At 40.5% G+C, this 19,749-nt stretch overlaps 1 protein-coding gene across 1 annotated transcript in view; it reads right to left on the reverse strand.

Annotated features, from left to right (window-relative positions):
* Positions 1-9,489: 9,489 nt before the first annotated feature.
* TTC27 (tetratricopeptide repeat domain 27) overlaps positions 9,490-19,749 on the reverse strand; it is a 179,311-nt gene continuing 169,051 nt past the window's right edge. The window contains exons 17-20 of the mRNA XM_068977494.1: positions 18,661-18,858; positions 17,292-17,403; positions 13,373-13,473; positions 9,490-9,633 (exon numbers count right to left, since the gene is read on the reverse strand). Coding sequence (XP_068833595.1) covers positions 9,511-9,633; positions 13,373-13,473; positions 17,292-17,403; positions 18,661-18,858 — 534 coding nt within the window. The 3' untranslated portion in view covers positions 9,490-9,510. The remainder of the gene's footprint in view (positions 9,634-13,372; positions 13,474-17,291; positions 17,404-18,660; positions 18,859-19,749) is intronic.

Below are 19,749 nucleotides of genomic sequence, written 5' to 3' on the forward strand. Positions count from 1 at the left end.
AATCAAGACTGAAGAAGAAATATCAACAACCTCAGATATGCAGATGATACCACTCTGACGGCAGAAAGTGAAGAACTAAAGAGCCTCTTCATGAAGGTGAAAGAGGAGGGTGAAAAAGCTGGTTGAAAACTTAACATTCAAAAAACTAACATAATGGCATCCAGCCCCATCACTTCATGGCAAATAGATGGGGGAAAATGTGTCAGATTTTATTTTCTTGGGCTCCAAAATTATTGCAGTGGCTAGAGCCACAAAATTAAAAGACGCTTGCTCTTTGGAAGAAAAGCTATGACAAAACTAGACAGCGTTTTAAAAAGCAGAGACATCACTTTGCTGACAAAGGTCTGTATTGCCGGCGACGGAATGAAACACCAACACTGCAGAGTGGTTTGAATCTTTATATTTTTAACACTTGCTTTTTACAGCTACTTTATTTTATATCCCTTGCACAACAACCTACAGGGCAAGCTGCCAAGCACTATGATTCAGAGACTATACAGTGCGCAGGCGCAGGGCGAGATAACCTTTACCTTGACTTATTTACTGCAGCTAAGACTTTGTTTTGGGGAACTTTTTTTATCAACTTAGAATCCGTTTTGTCCCAGGGTCTGTTCCTTTTGAGGAATCAGAGAAACATCCTTGTGTGCAAGAAATGTTCTTTTCCCACGGGAACAAACAGGATTCTTAGCTGAACATCTCGTTTGCAAGAATGTTCAGCCCTGGTTGAGAGTCTCGTTTGCAAGCACTTCTCAACCTTCCTTAAACCTAGTTCCCTACACTGGGCAGAACATCTCGTTTGCAAGAATGATTAGCCCTGGTTGAGAGTCTCGTTTGCAAGCACTTCTCAACCTTCTTTATACCTTGTTCCTTACACTGGGCAGAACATCTCGTTTGCAAGAATGTTCAGCCCTGGTTGAGAGTCTCGTTTGCAAGCACTTCTCAACCTTCCTTAAACCTAGTTCCCTACACTGTATAGTCAAAGCTATGGTTTTTCCAGTAGTCATGTACAGATGTGAGAGGTGGACCATGAGGAAGGCTGAGTGCTAAAGAATTGATACTTTCAAATTGTGGTGCTAGATAAGATTCTTGAGAGTCCCTTCGATGGCAAGGCAATCAAACCAGTCAATCCTAAAGAAAATCAACCCTCATTGGAAGAACTGATGCTGAAGCTCCAATACTTTGGCTACCTGATGCACAGAGCCAATTCATTGGAAAAGATCCTTGCTGGGAAAGACCGAAGGCAGAGGAGAAGGGGACGACAGAGAATGAGATGGTTGGATGGCATCACCGACTCAACGGACATGAGTTTGAGCAAGCTCCAGGAGATGGTGAAGGGAAGCCTGGCATGCTGCAGTTCAGGCACTTGCAAAGAGTCAGACACAGCTTAGCGACTGAACAACAGCAACTTCTGAAGAGTAGCGCTGTAAGCGTGTGTGATAGACCTGAGAGTTGTGCTGGGGTGAGCACACCTGTGCACATGAGGGCCTTGCAGAGCAGGGAGCACTGAGGGAGGGCCAGCTCTCCCATGCGCCACCCGCTTCTGGCCTGGAATTCTGAGGTCTGAATATTCTAAGTTAAAATATACCCTGACATTGTAAGTCAACTAGTCTTCAATTTTTAAAAATGCTCTTACAGAATTAATATTGTTAAAATGACTATGCTACCTAATACAGATTCAATACTACCCCAATCAAATTACCAGTGGCATTTTTCACAGAACTAGAACAAGTAATTTTAATAATTCCATGGAAGCATAAAATGCCCCATATAGCCAAAACAATCGAGAAAGAAGAACAGAGCTGGAGGAATCACACTCCCTGACTTCAGACTATATTACAAAGCTATAGTCATCAAAACAGTATAATACTGGCACCAAAAAATGGACACAGATCAATGGAAGAGAACAGAAAGCCCAGAAATAAACCCACATACTTATGGTCAATTAATCTATGACAGAGGAGGCAAGAATATACAATGAAGAAAAGACAGTCTCTTCAGTAAGTGGTGCTGGGAAAACTGGGCAGGTACATGTAAAAGAATGAAATCAGAACATTCTCTGTAACACTATATACAAAAATAAACTTACGATGCATTTAAGACCTAAATGGAAGACTGAATATTATAATAGTACTAGAGGATTACATATGCAAAACACTCTTTGACATAAACTGCATAAGTTTTAAAATCCATCTCCTAAACCAAAGGAAACAAAAGCAAAAACAAACAAATGGGACCTAATTAACCTTAAAAGTGGCTGTAAAGGAAAAAAAAAATCTACTGAATGGGAGAAGATATTTGCAAATGATATAACCAATAAAGGGTTAATATCCAACATATATAAACAGTTTATACATTAAAAAATTTTTTTAAATAGGCAGATCTGTATAGACATTTTTCCAAAGAGGACACATGAAGATGGCCAGTAGCTCATCAGATGTTGAGCACATGAGAAATGCTCAGCATTGCTAATCATCAGGGAAATGCAAATCAAAACAAGATATCAACTTACACCTGTCAGAATGGCTATCATCAGAAAGACCACAAATTACAAATGTTGGCAAGAATGTGAAGAGGGGACCCTTGCACACTGTTGGAAGAAATGTAAATTGGTGTAGCCTTTGTAGAAAATAGTATGGAGATTCCTCAAAAAACTGAAAATAGAGCTACCATATGACCCAGGAATTCCACTCCTGGGTACACCTTGAAAAAAACAAAAACATAAACCACTAATTCAAAAAGATACATTCCCCCCCCCACCATCATGTTCATCAGTTCAGTTCAGTCGCTCAGTTGTGTCCGACTCTTTGCGACCCCATGAATTGCAGCACGCCAGGTCTCCCTGTCCATCACCAACTCCCGGAGTCCACCTAGACCCATGTCCATCGAGTTGGTGATGCCATCCAGCCATCTCATCCTCTGTCGTCCCCTTCTCCTCCTGCCCCCAATAGCAGCATTATTTACAATAGCCAAGGAATGAAACAACCTATGTGTCCATCAGCAGATAAATGGATAAAGAAGAATGGTATATATATATATACACACAATGGGATACCGCTGCTGCTGCTGCTAACTCGTTTCAGTCGTGTCCGACTCTGTGCGACCCCATAGATGGCAGCCCACCAGGCTCCCCCGTCCCTGGGATTCTCCAGGCAAGAATACTACTCAGCCATAAAAAGGAATGAAATCTTGCCATATGTAGCAACATGAATGGATTTGGAGGGGATTATACTAAGTGAAATAAGTTAGACAGAGAAAGACAAATATTGTATAATATCCACTCATACGTGGAATCTAAAAAATAAAATAAATTAGTGAATAAAACAAAGAAGCAGCAGTCTCACAGATACAGAAAACAAACTAGTGGCTACCAGTAGGGAGAGTGAGTGGAGAGGGGCAATATACAGGTAGGGGGAACAAAGGGTTATTATGGGATGATATGAAATCATGTGTTTGAAACATCTGAAAACTGTAAAGCACTATAGAATTTAAATAATGTCATTCAACAAAAAATTTTAATAATAAAAACATTTTAAGTGTTCTCCCAAATCAGTATGAAGGAATATCTGTTAAGATCAAAAGACAAAACAAATTTTATTTAACTGTTTCTTAGCTTGATTTATAACTTTTAAATAATTTAGATACATGGTATGTGGGCCTCCATTTATACTTCGGCTTGAAGCTTCACCATGTCAAAGGCAGGCCTACTTCCATGTACTTAATTATAAAGCTTAATTATATTTTTTTTAAAGCCTATTTATTCCTCTCTCTCAGATGTATATGTGCATGGTCGTATAGGAAATAGTCTAGAAGAATATGCAGGAAAATGTTAATATGGTTATCTCCTACAGGGGTGGGATTTGAGGTGGTTTAATATTTTTCTTCTAGTTTATTTGTCTTTGTTAATTTTTGGACAGAGAACATGGAAGGAACACGTGTTTAACTTATTAAAGGAGGGAGGTGAACATCAGGCGTGCCTACACCCCCCGCCCTCCCCAGCCAAATAGATAACCTTGTTTCTACTGGTTAGGAAGCCAGTTGGGGGAACCACTGAGCCTGTGAAGCATGCTCTAGTTCTGCTGCTGATACATAATTTTTTGTGAAAAAGAACCGTGGGGGCATAAACAGGTTTTCTGGCCAGATGGTTGTAAAAATACCAAGACAGTTTTGATCAACCCTGGCACCAGACATCATATAGACCCAACTGATTTCAGTAAGTAGTGATGAAGGGCACACAGAAGATGGAAAAAAATTCTGCAGCATTATTTCTCAAGCTCTAGGTCATGACCCCAAGGGATTATGGAAACTGGAGCCAAGTTGCTGGACGCCCACCCAGGGACTCCACCAGTCCCTGGGACTCGAAAGACCATCCACAATGCCCCTTTCTCTTGACTCTAACAAGAACTAATTGTGCTCAGTTGCTCACAAAACACTGTGCGCACATCAACTGATATGACCCCTACAGCAATTCTGTCTGGTCTGTAGACTGTTCACATTTTATAGCTGAGAATGTAATAGAGGCCGAAAGAGGTTCAGACGCTCAGGTGTGGTTACAACTGGGAAGCGGGTAAAGTTGGGACTTAAATCTAGGTCTTTTCACCCCAAGTTCATCCTAGGGAGTCAATTCCCCATTTCTCCATTGTTTTACCTCTTTTCTGCCTTGTCTGCCTACTTACTCTCCCTTGTCACGATTTCTCTCTCCGTTTCCTAGCACCAACCCAAGAAATCCCGATGATAAGAAATTAATTTTGTTTCTTTCATTTCATAAAAGCCTACCAGTCTTTCCTTCTTCCCTTCCTATTTGCACTTGCAGCCCAGAAATGTGGAAAGTTTGCAATGAAAATTGCTGAGAATCAACACTTTTGCATCATGGTCCCGCAGCACTAAATGTCATTAAGCTCCAAACTGGAGACCAGAAAAGGTTACATCAATGCTTATTACCAAGTGCTTTCTAAGACACTCTTATTTGTATTTCTATTATTTTTTTTTATTTTCAAAGCACTTCTATATGCATCTTCTCAACTTATCTTGCAATAACATCTCTGTCACATGGATCCCTGACAGGCTACAGAGAGGCCAAGGTCTTCCTCAAGTCCCACAGTAATCGTCTTCAAGATTCTCTCTGAGCAGCAATGTGTAATGTCTGTATGCCTATAGATGCTCACATTCATTTGCACCCTCAGTCTGGAAAAAGCTAGCAATGCATGGCATTACCTCCTCTCACCCCTTTCTGGCAACACCACCACAAAAAGATTCAAAAAAGCCTGATACTTACTGTTCAGAGGACCACTTTCATAATCTCAGCTTTCCGCTTCACAGTCCTTGGCAGGGGTCCCTCTTCATAGATACAATGTTGGCATAGGGCCAAGAGACGGTGTGGTTGACTCACAGGTCACTGCAGTTTATAAGAAGTCAGAATAATAGACAGGAAAGCAGATCTGACATCACTGGCAAGGGAAAAATTTGAATGTTGTGCAAAGTGAACTAATTACATCTAGCTCTGAATAGTGTGGGAGGAGTGAAGACCTTGTTGGACAAGGCCAAAGGCGAAAAGGTCCGCATATAAAGTCTAACCACTCTAAAAGTTTACAAATCTCCTCAAAATTGACATAAACTTGTCATTTATCCTAAAGTCAAAGGGGAAAATAAGATCTGCTCAAACGAACTCTATTAACCACTTTATTGACCAGGGTGGAAGAGAAGGAGCTTTATAATAAAGTAACGAGAACAGGCACACACAATTGGTTTATAAATTGGCTTTGCTGTGAGCTGCATATCCTGAGTAAAAAGTACCTCTTTGTCCACTGAGCTACTGCAATATAAAAAAGGAAAAGAAAAAATTTCAAGATAAGCTCAGCTTTTATAGTCCACTTGTTGAAAACCTAGTGCAGCTACAATTATTATTAGGCCTTGGTCTGTGAAAGACTTATTAAGAGTTAAAAGCAAGCCAGCACTACCTTTACCCCATAAGGGATTACTCTTTTATTGGCATAGTCTTGGGATTAGTGGAAATGTCTGTCTAATGAATGCAGCTACTATATTTGAGCACATGCCTGAATAAGCTGCCTGTTGACTGAAACCTATCTATTTATAAGCACTTCTGCATGTTGTGAAAAATCCATCTGTACCACCACAGCATGGCGCCCACCGTCTGAATAAAGGCTCTTTGCCTTTTCACTATAGAGCCCGTTGAATGAACAGGCAGAAATGAAGTGTGCTGCATCCACTTGGCAGGTTTTATTCCTCACTCTTGGCCAGTAAAGCAGGGTTACCTTATCTAAACAGCAATTTAGATGAATGGGGATGTTAGACAAACAGAAGTGGGGAAAAAAAGAATACTTTTCATGGGACTCACCTAGGGTTTTAACCTAGGAGACTTATCATAATTTGGATAAATGGTCACAAATAGCCCAAACTAGCCAAACTTATTATGTCACAATGTTTGCATGTAGTCTGGAAAGTAGATAGATTTACTACACATACTCGATACCATTTCTTCTTTACATTTCTACTATAGATGTTAACAGAAACAAGTGAAGCATGAAGAGAAGAGCCTTGGCACACAAATAAGTCAAAGCAAGCTTTTGACGTTTGGGGTCTTCATTACTGTACTGAGGCTCCACTTGATGTAAGGCAAAGCTCTCCACCTCCACATGGGAACCTCAAAGTCCACTCTGGGATACTGTAGTTCCAAATCTACTACTCTAGGTCCCATCCCTCATCACACACCCTGTGGCTCTACACCTCAGATGTACCAACTCTCCAAGCTTCCTGAGTTTTGGGTGTGGGTGTAAAGAAGAGATTTCTTATTCCATTGGGGTTTAGTTAACTCTTCTGCAATCAGGGTCCCCATTTACCATGCTTCTCTCGTGGCTCAGAATCTGGTAAAGAATCTGCCTGCAATACAGGAGACCCAGGATCAATCCCGGGTTGGGAAGCTCCTCTGGAGAAGGAAATAGCAACCACTCCGATATTCTTGCCTAGAGAATCCCATGGATAGAGGAACCCGTTGGGCTACAGTCCATGAGGTCGCAAAGAATGGGACACAACTGAGTCACTAACACACTTTTCACTTTACTATGCTGTCTTTTTGGAAAAAGGCTAACAAAAGATTTATTAAAATAAAGACCAAATAACCCTAAATAATCTTAATAGACCACAGGCAATCATTAACTAAGACTCCACAGAATTTCTCTCCTTGAAAACCTTTATAAACAATGACAAGCAAACCTTCCATGAGTTGCACTACTGGGAAGAGAAAACTGAAATCAGCTGACTACTGGAGCCTTTTTCTGGCCTCAACATAGTAAGAGAATGCAGGATTTAGCAGTCTTTGAATTCCAGCTATTTCTCTTTCTAGAGTTTGTGACTTTTAGTTTCCCGGTGATATCACAAACCTTCAGAGTACTTAAGTGGGAACTCAGTAAGTATTATTCATACTGTGGGAACTCAATAAAGATCAGAGGATAATATCTATTATATATTTTAGTTGACAAAACAAAAAAGTAATTCTGAAGACAAATGTATTAAGACTAAAAAACCAAAGCCGAAATTTATAATTTCATTTGGAAACAGCAAATATTTAAATCATAACATAGCAATACAGAGCACCAAAGACCCTATAGGAAATGAAATAGAGCTGTTTAAACAGATACTGTGTTACTGCAGCTAGGTTAAAGTGCTATAAGTGATATTAAGAACTTGATAGGAGGTACTATTATCACAACAGTTATTCTACAGATGGAAAAATCAAGTACCAGAGAGTTAAGCATCAAGTGTTAGGAGGTGGTAGAGACAAGGTTTTGTTAAAACTCAAGCTTTGCCTACTTTACCATAGTCACCCACCCAACACCACCACATTTCCTCTAACTATGCTAAACATTCACTTAACATTCACTCACCTAGTAAGATTACTAAACAACTAATAGGTCTGTATCTTTAAAAGAAGGTACCTAATAGCTCTTTTGTGAAACCAATCCAAGAAAAAAGAGGTGTAGGGCAGCTTCTGGAGATTTTGTTTCACTATAGCATCTGAGAACAGACTGGAAGCAACAATCCTTTAGTGACTTGGTTAGTGACAATTCACATTTACCAGCGCCATTCTACCTTCAACCCAAAGAAAGCAAACTGAGAACTAAAAATCTGGAAATTCCTCTTCAATCTTCTACTTAATTCCTAAAATCTTTACCCTTTTCAGTACTAGTCTTCTATTGGGATTCATAGCTAGACACTAATAAAAAGGTTTTAATCTTAAAATCTCAATCCTTCTATCCAACCATCCATCTATCCACTCACTCCTCAATGGCTCCCATAAAAGGCACAAGTGGACATTTAACTTTAATCCATGCTACCGCACCATCTTATTGTTCTTTTTCATAGTTACTGTGTCTCCTCAAGAGAAACTGCTTTGAGACATATATCAACAGTTTCGTTTTGTTTTTTAAGGCCAATATGATACTAGAAAAGTGAAGCATATGGTTAAGGAAAAGAAGCACTGCTAAGCATTTATAACCAAAATTCACTGATGAAAGTTTCTTAAAGTTTTTTTTTAATGTTCAGAATACTTACATTCTGTATTTTTAAATTTCCAAAGGCAGCAGAAAGTCACACAGCAGTAAGGAATAGAAATTATTCACATTTTATAAATAAGAACATGGAAAATAGCAAGGGTCAATGACTTATGCATAGGACCGAACATTCAGCAACCAAAGCCAGGACTACAAATTCCTTACTATGACTTTTGAAGTAAGATTATTAAATTCAGCTGCTGCCTTCAATATTTGTTTCCATAGACATTACTATGAAAACATTTTACTTTGGCATTTTTGTAATATGGCACCATTTATAGCTGTCTTCACTCATCATAACCTTATTAAATAACCATCTTTAAGGCTGGCAGTATGCACAATGAGGAGGGTCAGTCCGGTTACTAGTGGCTAATGGTTGAGTCAAGATTTGAGTTATGTCATTTTTTTTCTCTCATTTTCCTGATTTAGAAGTTAAACCATACCCATATTCCTAATTTAGCCAAGTCTGTATCTTTCTGACCCAAATACAAAATCTCAAGAAGTGTAAAGGTTTCCATCATCAAACGTACTCTTTTATCACTTTTGGATAATATACCAGCCAATCTAATGATTCCACAAACTTGCAGTGTGTGATTTTTTTCCCCTGTTTAGACTTTTTCCAGAGAATGATCTAATTCATTTTAGGCTGAGAGAGAATAAACTCCACGCTAAAAAGAAAACTACATTTTCCCCTCTCTTTGTGCTGAAATACTTCAAGAATAATAAAAATAGTGAATTCAACTGTAATTAAGCCTAAAGAAAGAGGAAAGGAACATTTTATTTAATGTATTTCACAAAGTTCAAGCATTTGGAAAAAATCACAAAAGAATGTTAGCCATACAAGAAAAATTTATTTAAAAAATCACTATCTTGAGTTTCAGATACACAGATATAAAAGAAATTCTAGAAAGTGAAACACCTTTTCCAGAAACTGTTCCCAGGATGGTCAATACTGATTTCGAAATTGGTTGCTTAGGTCTTGAAGCTCTGTCACTAAGGTGTCCATAGCTGCTATTTCATCAGCTAATTCCCTGGCAATTTCTCCACTTGCCGCGTCTGTAAAAAGTTGCTGCAGCATAAAGAACAAAGCAGAACTATCAAAACAATGACCATCTCTCTAAAGAAACACAGACACAGAGTACAGAATTGAAATTCCCTTTGTATAATAAAAACACAACATTATAGCAGCAACAGTCGTGTTTGTTCCATTCACCATTCTGGAAATGAACAAGCTGCAGCAATGGAAGAATCCAACAACATGCTTCAGCTTGTAAATTCAAATGGGTTCTCCTCTTGGAAATGGTTATCCTGAGTATTGATTGTATTATTCATTTCAATGTCATAAGATGGTCTTTGGATAAATAGACATTATTCATCGAAACAAAACAAATCTATTCGTTGTGTGTACAAGCAAAAACAAATACATTTTATATTCAAGTTCATATAAATCATACTCTTTATGCTATTTGAAAATTAATTATGGCTTAGGACTCAGAGGCCACAACAATCATCAAGACTGGGTAAAAACAAAAAAGTCCAGCACATTAAAACAAAAGTGAGCTCCTTCTGTAAAAGGAATTGCTTTGGGGTGGGGGAATACTGCAGCATCCTTCAGTAACACCACCATGGCTGGCACATTCTGGAATGCCTTTCTAGGAACTGCCTGCTGAGTCAGTACAGGCACCCAGGAAAACTAGCTTCAGGATTTTATGACCACATTGTGTGTGTGTGTGTGTGTGTTTTAATCAGAAATGTAATTTACTCAGCTTACCATCTATCTTTTTCATCACACTTGAGATTATTTGTTTACAAAAATCAAACATCATTAAAATATGACTATTTGCCACCACCACCACCACAGATGACAGCAATCATTCTGACAGCTATTCTAAAAAGGGAATCCTGAAGATGTTCTGAGTGAAGGCGTCATCACCATGATAAGCTTAGAGTTTCCTACAGTGATTTATGGAGCACAGAGCTGTTTTGTAAAGCTTTGCCACATAACTGTGTAGTCACGTCTTACACAGCATTTCACAACAGACTGACATACCAACCGCTGTGATGTGATCAGTAGAAAAAACACCTCTGAGCAAAGTAGCTTGGACTTACATGGCATATTTATTTTTACTAAGAATTACAGCGCTTGTAAATCATCACAAATCTGCCTCACTTCCCTATAAAGTAAGGAGGAAGCAGAGAGAAACTGAGGCTTAGGCAGAAAAGAAAAATTTGCTGAGGGTCCCATGGAGCGTAAGTGCTATATCTGCTCTGTCTCCAGGCTCTCTGGCATTCTCACCAACTGCCCTCATGCCACCTACCCCCCACCCCCACCGCCCTGGCAGCAAATCTGTACAAGGATGGGGTGCTGAGGGTTGAGGAATCACCCTGTCCTGGCCGAACAAGAACTGGATGACTTTAGGTGAATTTCTAGGTTCTATCTAGGAGTTTATTTCCATGATGTGCCAAGCCTGGCAGGAAAGGACCAGAGATTGTGCGAACTGAGCCTATTATTTAACACAGTTATCCTGAGTCATTTTCACTTTGTAAAGTGTTCTGGAAAAGTGTTCTTTTGGAAGGCAATTCTTTTTAGCAAATCCAATTTGTTATAAAGCAGAAAAGTAAAAATGATTTACTATAAAATCAGGGGCTCCCAAATATTATATGCAAAAAGGTGCTTTCAAAGGAGGTATTGGGAAGCAATTTTTCCCATTTTTGGATAATCCAGTTGAGATTTAATGAGAACAAAATCTATACACAGATGTCCTGAGGCCTCATTTTCAATGTCTGGAATTCCACAATATGAACGGATTGGACAGTACAGACAAGGCTGTTTAAGTCAGGCTTCCCTGGTGGCGCAGGGGTAAAGAATCCGCCTGCCAGTGCAGAAGACACGGGTTCCATCACTCGTCCAGGAGGACCCCACATGCCGCAGAGCAACCAAGGCCGTGCACTACAGCTACTGAGCCTGTGCTCTAGAGCCTGGCAACCAACTACTGAAGCCCACGTGCCCTGGAGCCCCTGCTTCGCAACAAGGAAAGCCACTGCAGTAAGAAGCTCGAGCAGCGCAACTAGCCCCCTACTCACTGCAACCAGAGGAAAGCGTGTGCATCAGTGAAGACCCAGTACAGCCAAAAATAAATAAGTAAAATTACATTACAAAAAGACTACTGAAGTCATATATAAGTGTAGGTTTATGTATAATTAATATATTATAAGCTTTGCACAGAGAAGAGAAATTTGTGGAGTACATCCTGAAGAAATAAACAATCATGGGTAAGTTGATGACCTCACCGAAACTAGGAAACTGAGCTGCTAATTTGGGAATAAGAGTCACAAAAAGTTTGCTACCTTGACCTTATTTAAGAGAGCTCCTGCAGCTTTCTGAGAGACACATAATCTGAAGCTGTGCTGTCAAACTGGGAGAAAATACAGTTCTCCCAGATTATAGAAACCTGGTTCCAGCAGGCACACTCATTAAGATAGCAAATGAGTTAATAATCTACACAGAGGCAAAAATGCTACTCTGATCTGAAAAGATTAAGCATTTAATAAAAATGCACTCTCTGGAAAGGTCTTTACCTGCGTCCAAAAGTGACCTTCACATGCCATGAATTTGGCTCTCAGAAGTGAGTTAAAATTAGCTGCAACCCAAGATTAAAAAGGGAAGGCAAATAAAGATTAGAAAAGAAAGTGCTAATTTGTACTAGAAGTTACATTACTTCAAATTTTGTTCCCAGGGGTATACTCCAAACCTAGTTTACATGTTAGAACTAGCTGAGAAACTGAATACAGATTTCCCAGGCTCTGTCCCAAACCTGATCTGTCACAGGTAGAGATGTGGAGTCCAATCTCCTCAAGAGCTCCCTCACGACTCTCAGCTGTCCCCCTCCTAGCACCGGTTCACAGGGTGGTATTTGTAAACTGATAGCATATGTTTTAGTTGTCAAACCTGAGTTTGACATCTACCTTAACATTTTTGTCAAATCCATACATCACCTACTTAATATCTGTCTCTAAATAAATTTTTTAATTTAAATAAAAGTATTTTTAAGGAAAACACTAGAACACTACTGTAAATAGAAAATAAGCAATAATATCATGAAATTATAGATTTGACTGCTACTTACACTTTTTCTAATATGCACTGAAATAAATATATATTAAAATAACAACATCTACCCAAGCGCTACTAGTGGTATATATGCCACATTTGGGGAAAAAGTGATGTAAGTAGAAGAACATTGTTTAATTTAAAGAAAGCATCAAGAGTGGGATTATAAATATTAATTTCAAAGATTCCTAGGTTACCCGTGAGTAGGGTGGTTTAGTCAGTAGGTCAATGATCTCCTCACCAGCACAACCACCTGGGGGCTAATATCTAAAATATAATGGGAGGGACTCCCCCGGAGGTACAGTGGATAAGAATCCTCCTGCTATTACAGAGGACACAGGTTCAGTCTCTGCTCTGGGAAAATTCCACGTGCCTCAGGACAACAAAGCCTGTGTACCACTGCGGAGCTTGTGCTCTAGAGCCTAACACCAATGAGGCCTGCGCACCTAGAACCCATGCTCCACAGAGGGAAGACACTGTAACGAGAAGCCGCACACCACAACAAAGAACAGCCCGCATTCGCTGCAAGCAGAGAAAGCCCGTGCAAAGAAACGAAGACCCAGCACAGCCTATTTTAATAAAATAAAACGTGGGCCTCAAGTTATCCCTCATGTAAAGAAAACTTAAGAGCAGCTGGCTGACACCAAAAAGTTTTTTTTCCTATGACAATTCTAAATACTTCACATTTCACTCTCACCTTTGCTTTAGATAATAAGCCCCGTAAATTGAGTCGAACTGAAGACAGCACTTGTATAGCCTCCTGGGGACTGGATTTGTTTTTACTGCATTTAATAGCCACTGGAAGATAAATACATGGAAAACATCCATTGAAAATTGATAATGATGATAATTTAAAGGCACAAAATCCAATTATTTCATTAGCATTTTATAGTAACAGACTTTAGAAATGCTTCTACATGGAAAGTCTTTATTTTAGTAAAAGGAAAATAAGTTATGTGCATAATTTTCCCTTTTATCCCTTAAAAAGGATAATTTATTGCTCAAAGGAGACTTTTGAGGAAAATGAGTGTTTTCTGGTAAGTTATAGACTGTTGGGAATAGACTCTAAAAAAGCACAGATTATTGAAATTAGGTAGAGACAAGATGCCCACACAAAAACAGATGTAGTTCATCTTAACATGGCTTCCCAAAGTACCACGTCCCTGGTGGGGACTCACAATTGCCAATGACACCAGCTCAGGGAAGTGACATGCCAGATACTCATAGCTCAATTCTCACAGCTCAATTCTCACTGTATTTCCATACTTAGGGCTTGTATCACCACTCTGGAAGAAGAGATGTCAACAACCCAGGTGCCTGCATTTAGGGAAGGTGAGCATGACCAGGCTCTCCGGTCACTGAGCCATGCCTGGTAACCATTAGCACCGAGCAGGGGAGAAGACGGTCACTCATTCCAACAACTCTGCCTCCCGCATTCTGAGGAGCCCATTTTCCCTAAACTTGAATTATCAACAGAGGCTATAACCCTTTCTAGCAGAAGGCCTGGCTATTAAGGTTTTCAAAGAACAAGTGAAGAGCTTTGTAAAAATATAATGATTCAGATTTTTCCACTGACTTCTTCTTGTTTCTGTTCCTACAAACAGATCAATAACCAGAACCTATTTTAAAACTCCACTAAACAGTGTAGCAATGGCACCCCACTCCGGTACTCTTGCCTGGAAAATCCCATGAATGGAGGAGCCTGGTGGGCTGCAGTCCACGGGGTTGCTGAGAGTCAGACACGACTGAGCGACTTCACTTTCACTTTTCACTTTCATGCATTGGAGAAGGAAATGGCAATCCACTCCAGTGTTCTTGCCTGGAGAATCCCAGGGACAGGGGAGCCTGGTGGGCTGCCGTCTATGGGATCGCACAGAGTTGGACACGACTGAAGCGACTTAGCAGCAAACAGTGCAGCAACTGAAGTCTACTCAGTACCCTGTATCTTAGAACAGGGACATCTTAGAACAACAGATTTCTTCCTGTATGTAAACTAGCAGAGGTTGTGTGTGCCTGGTAAAATAGGTTTGTCATTCATTAATACCTTCTATGGCATGAGAGTTATGTCTGGCATTCCTATTTCAAATTAATAACTAGATTTTGAAAGGATGCATGGGAGTCAACAATGTCACACTCATTTTTAAAGGGCATAGGTTAACCTGGAGATATTGAGGATTATGATGTCTGTGTCCTATAATAGAGGAAGGTTGTAACTACCATAAGTGAGATACTTGGGTTGTTTAGTACCTAGTGACATATCAAAAACAGCTGTGCTTCCTCCAGGCAGACTGTAGTTAAAATGCATAACTATGATTTTAAAAGTTCCTGGATGGCAAAGAAGGAATGAACTTTTGCCCACCCTTTCCCAGAAAACAGAACAACACAGACTGTAAATGAACAACGGGTACACAATGACAACATCGTTATAGAAGGGTCTCCAACCCTATGTGGAAACCCTTACCAAGCTTTCTGGAGCACATGTCTATGCTTCAGAATAGCAACCCGAAAAGGAGTAAATCATATAGAGATCTTTTTTTTTTTTTAATGTCGTATTTCCTTTTCCAGAATTGGGTGAGATGGAGCACAGTGATTGGGAGAAACATAAAAAAAGAGAACAGAAATAACAGAGAAACTCAGCTTATTCTTCCATGGAGCATGGCTACACAAAAGCAACAAAGACAAGGTTAAGATTTATCTTTATAAATCTAAAATATCACTAGAAACGAACACTAAGCATCCACTCAGGTATGCTTAAAACGCCATAAGGAGCACGAACACATAATTCATTCAAGTCAAAGGGAAACATAAAGGGACGCTTGTTTTTCTCTAAGTATTTCTCAGAAGGAGAAAAAAGCGTGCCAAAAATAGTTTGAAATCAATTTTAAGGTGCAAAATGAAGATTTTTTTTTCCTGGAGTACTTCTTTAACCTGCCTATTTATATTTGACAGGTTTAACACTACCACTTAGTGATTACAGAAAATATCTTGGTGTTGACTGATACAGAACCTGCTGTTCACAGAAATGTTTAGGGTTGGCAAGTTGAAATAGCTCAGATAAGTTCTTCAAAGCAAACTGCACCCTGCTATAACTATGTAGATAATATACCTTAGCAAGGGTTCCTCCAGAAGTAGTCCCGTATCCACAAAGGCCAAAGGCCTTTGAACTTTTAAAGAATGAACTCCACCTGAGCCCACCTACCCTGAGGCCAGCACAAGCTTTGTAAATTCCAGCCACCCTGGACCCTCCTTCCACTGGCCTGTCAGAAAGTATCTGAACCTCTTCTATACTGAGTTTCAGCTACACAGAGTCTAACTTCTACCTTATCTGTCAAGGGGTGGGTGGCCCAGGAAATTGGATATTTATATCTTTTTGTCGATGCCAAGTAGAATTATTAACTACTAAGCCCATTTCTAAACTGTTTGAACATTCTTTGACTTTTTTCAAGGCCAAGTTAAGCTTTATTCTTACTCATTTTCCCCTTTTTAGTTTTGGGTCCCTGATCACCCAACTCAGATCCTCTACTACAGAAAGAACAGGGCGGGGGTGAGGAGGTACGGGATTAACATTTACACCATGCGTAAGATCCTGTTGTTTCAATATGCTTTTAATTATTTTTCGTAACAACCATTGGTATTATCCTCATTTTCATGACAAGGGAACTAAGGGTCAGAGAAGGTAAGTAACGGTGACCCCAAGTCACCGAGTTAGCATGTGGTAGAGCTGGTCCTGGAGCTCAGGGCCACCTGAGTCCACAGGTCTGCCCTTCATAATCGCCCCTTGTTGGCGCCCTATTTGCGGCAACTATTAGTTGCAGAAGTTACACGAGGACTTTAGGATAGATTCATAGTCCTTGTGATTCAGTCCTTGACAGTGTGGCTTCGTTATTTTATTTGAATTGCATTCCCAGGGCATCACATGCCTGTGTTCAAACATAAATATAAAAGTGCATTATTGCCTGTAACTAGTATACTTTTCGTTAATGCAAATAATTAAAAGCAGCCTTTATCTGGAATATCTTTCCCCAAAAGGCATACAATTTTCTAGGTAAGGTTATTTCTCCCCTCAAATACCACACTTTAAAATATACTGCTATGCACTCCAGAAATCTAGGTACTCTTCATATTTTCATTTACAAAAGAAGAATACGAGTTCAGATTTTCTTACTACTAGATCATCAATGCAGGAGGTTCCTTCTGTGTGAAGATTAAACACAGTTGTAAAGGTATTTCCTATCCATCTGTCACTTATTCAGATGCTATTTAAGCCTCTAGCCTATTTTTTCTCATTGTTCTAGGGTGCCTACTGCTGCTGCTGCTGCTAAGTCACTTCAATCGTGTCTGACTCTGTGCGACCCCATAGATGGCAGCCCACCAGGCTCCCCCGCCCCTGGGATTCTCCAGGCAAGAATGCTGGAGTGGGATGCCACTGCCTTCTCCAAGGGTGCCTACTACATAATAGTTAATCTATAAATGTTTGCTGAATTAACTACAAAAATTCTAATACAATGAAATAATCTGAAATATTTGAAATGGAATTTCGCTTTTGACTAATATGTTTTCCTATCAGTAGAAATACATTAAAATATACCATGGATATCAAACATTACATCAAGTACCATGTGCGAGTCCTAAGGCTCTTTGAACCACTTCCTTAAATGACGTAATATTTTTCTCCCAACAACTGGACTGTGTGTCACACTTGTATGCCTTAGAGAGATACTGGAACGCCTGAGGAAAGAAAAAGAACAGCATTCAGAACGAGCAGAATTCACATTTCAAACTCTGCTTCCTGGAAGTCATATGGAACTAATTCCAGCTGAAAAGCCAGCCTCTGCGTTATGCAGCACAGTCTCCGCATTATTCTCATCAAAGAAGGGATCCAGATGCACGTCCATCAGCAACGAGCAGTTAAATCAAATGGGCGTCTCTGCATGGAGACACTTCCCTCCCAAAATTAAAAGGCAGGGTTTGCAAATCTAAAAGAAGTATACACATTTCCCTGGCATTTGTAAACATCAGCTTAAGAGACCAGTTTAGAGAACGAGGTGTGAACTTGGTGAAAACTGTGGGATTACTGGCAGGTGAGTAATGACACAGATGCTTAAAACAACTTTCTTTTACAACCTCCCCACCCTTGAGGGAGAAATCACATATCAGAGAATTCAGAGTATCCTTAATGCCGTAAGAGAGGACAGAATTCAGGAAGAATGGAAGGACAGAAAGCAGGAGTGTGTGCACACATGCGTGTGAGTATGTATTCTCCAGGCTAACAAGGCTTTGCCGGGAGCCAGCTGGGTGGACTGAAGCGGGGGAGAGAACAGCTAAGAATCCCACAGATTAGCTGTACTGTGGCAAATTCCAAACTTATACAAGTACATTTGATTTGTTGTGGATGTTTTGAAAAGAACACAAAACATTTAGTATTCCAACCCTGGAAACTCTGGAGGCCCCTTTTACATTCTAAGATAAGAAGCTGACTGTGTTCCCCTGCACTTACAAGAAAGGGGCAGGGCAACCTTTGCATAACATTTATGTTTAGACTTTAAAAGCTCCTCTCCCATAGTCTTATCGAGCTCCTTTTCTATCTCCTTTTCATAGTCTCCGCCTCAGATTTAAACACTCCTTTGTCCTTGTACCATCTACCTTAGTCTTCAGCGAGGAGCCTGCAGAAAGGGGTGTGGAGTAAATAACGAGAACCAGCTGTTCACGGCTTGCAAGGAAAGCAGGTTAAAGAGACCCTTTTTTGGGAAACAGAACAATTATTAAAGAAAAACTCATGGAAAGAAAAGAGATGACTGTTTATACATCCTAACCTGTCCACAATTCAGGGTGCTTATGTTAAAAGACTGCATCATAAGTGAAAATATGAGCATATTAATCTTATCTTTCAAATTATTAGTCTCCCTCCAACCATCAAAAAAGCAGATTCACCCTGTGTGTGTTCAAACAGAAGGTCAGAGCCCCAGAGGACTGGGAAGGACTCACCTTTTCGTTTTCGTCAGGCTTGTCACTCTGCCCGTTTCCATACACTTGGGCATACAGCCTCCAGATTTCTCCATCATTCGTCACTCTTGAAGTCACTCTGCCAAATAACTCCTGCAGCTTTCCTCTGAGGCCAGTTGCAACATCGCCACTACGATCGGCCATCCCATCCATCACTGCCCTGACCAGGATTGAAAGGACCTTAAAAAATGCACAGAAGAAACTGGTAAGCTAGAAACAACCAAACAGTAACAAAGAAACAAAGGGCCACCCTCACCATCAACGATGATGACAATGACAAACCATGTCAGGCCTGTAAGAATATCACTCCACCACTTTTAAAGAGTGAAAAACAAGATGAGCCCATCCGGAACCACTGTCTGGGATCGCAGACAGTGATCTGACCTCTCCTGGTGTCCCCTTTTCAGGCTCCTCAGAGGGCTCTGCTTCACAGGGCCCTAGGCTCCACGCACCTCTCTTCTCACTCTGAGGGTCCTCTCCAAATGATCTGATCCACACCTGGAGCTGCAAACCCACCATGACGAAGTATCTACCCGATACTGTGGGTGCAGCGCCAGCCCGACCACCTTCCAGACAGAGCCCCCAGACTGTGTGGCTCAATACCTACCAGACATGTCCCATCAACCTCTTACCCTCCACCTATCCTAGAGGGAAACCTCGATCCCAGATCCCTCTTCCTCCTGTACTCTCAGAGCCTGCCCCCTGAGCACCAACCTAGATTCTCTTCTCTCCTGGTTGGGCCACATGTAACCGATTTGACTCAACACTCCTCAGTTCAGTTCAGTCGCGTCCGACTCTTTTCGACCCCATGGACTGCAGCACGCCAGGCTTCCCTGTCCATCACCAACTCCCGGAGCTTGCTCAAACTCATGGCCATTGAGTTGGTGATGCCATCCCTGAGTCCTAAATCTAGCTTCTCCTCCTTTATATTGGCCTCACTATTTTCCACCCGGATCACAGCAATAATGCTCAGAATTAGAATTCTGCTTAAAGTGGTCCTGGCCCTTCCTCACTGTTGAATGATAAACTACCAATGCATTTGCCTCAGGCATGCAGGCTTCCCAGAAAGTA

The sequence above is a fragment of the Capricornis sumatraensis genome, chromosome 1 (assembly GCF_032405125.1).
Source record: "Capricornis sumatraensis isolate serow.1 chromosome 1, serow.2, whole genome shotgun sequence".
Taxonomy (NCBI): Eukaryota; Metazoa; Chordata; class Mammalia; order Artiodactyla; family Bovidae; genus Capricornis; species Capricornis sumatraensis.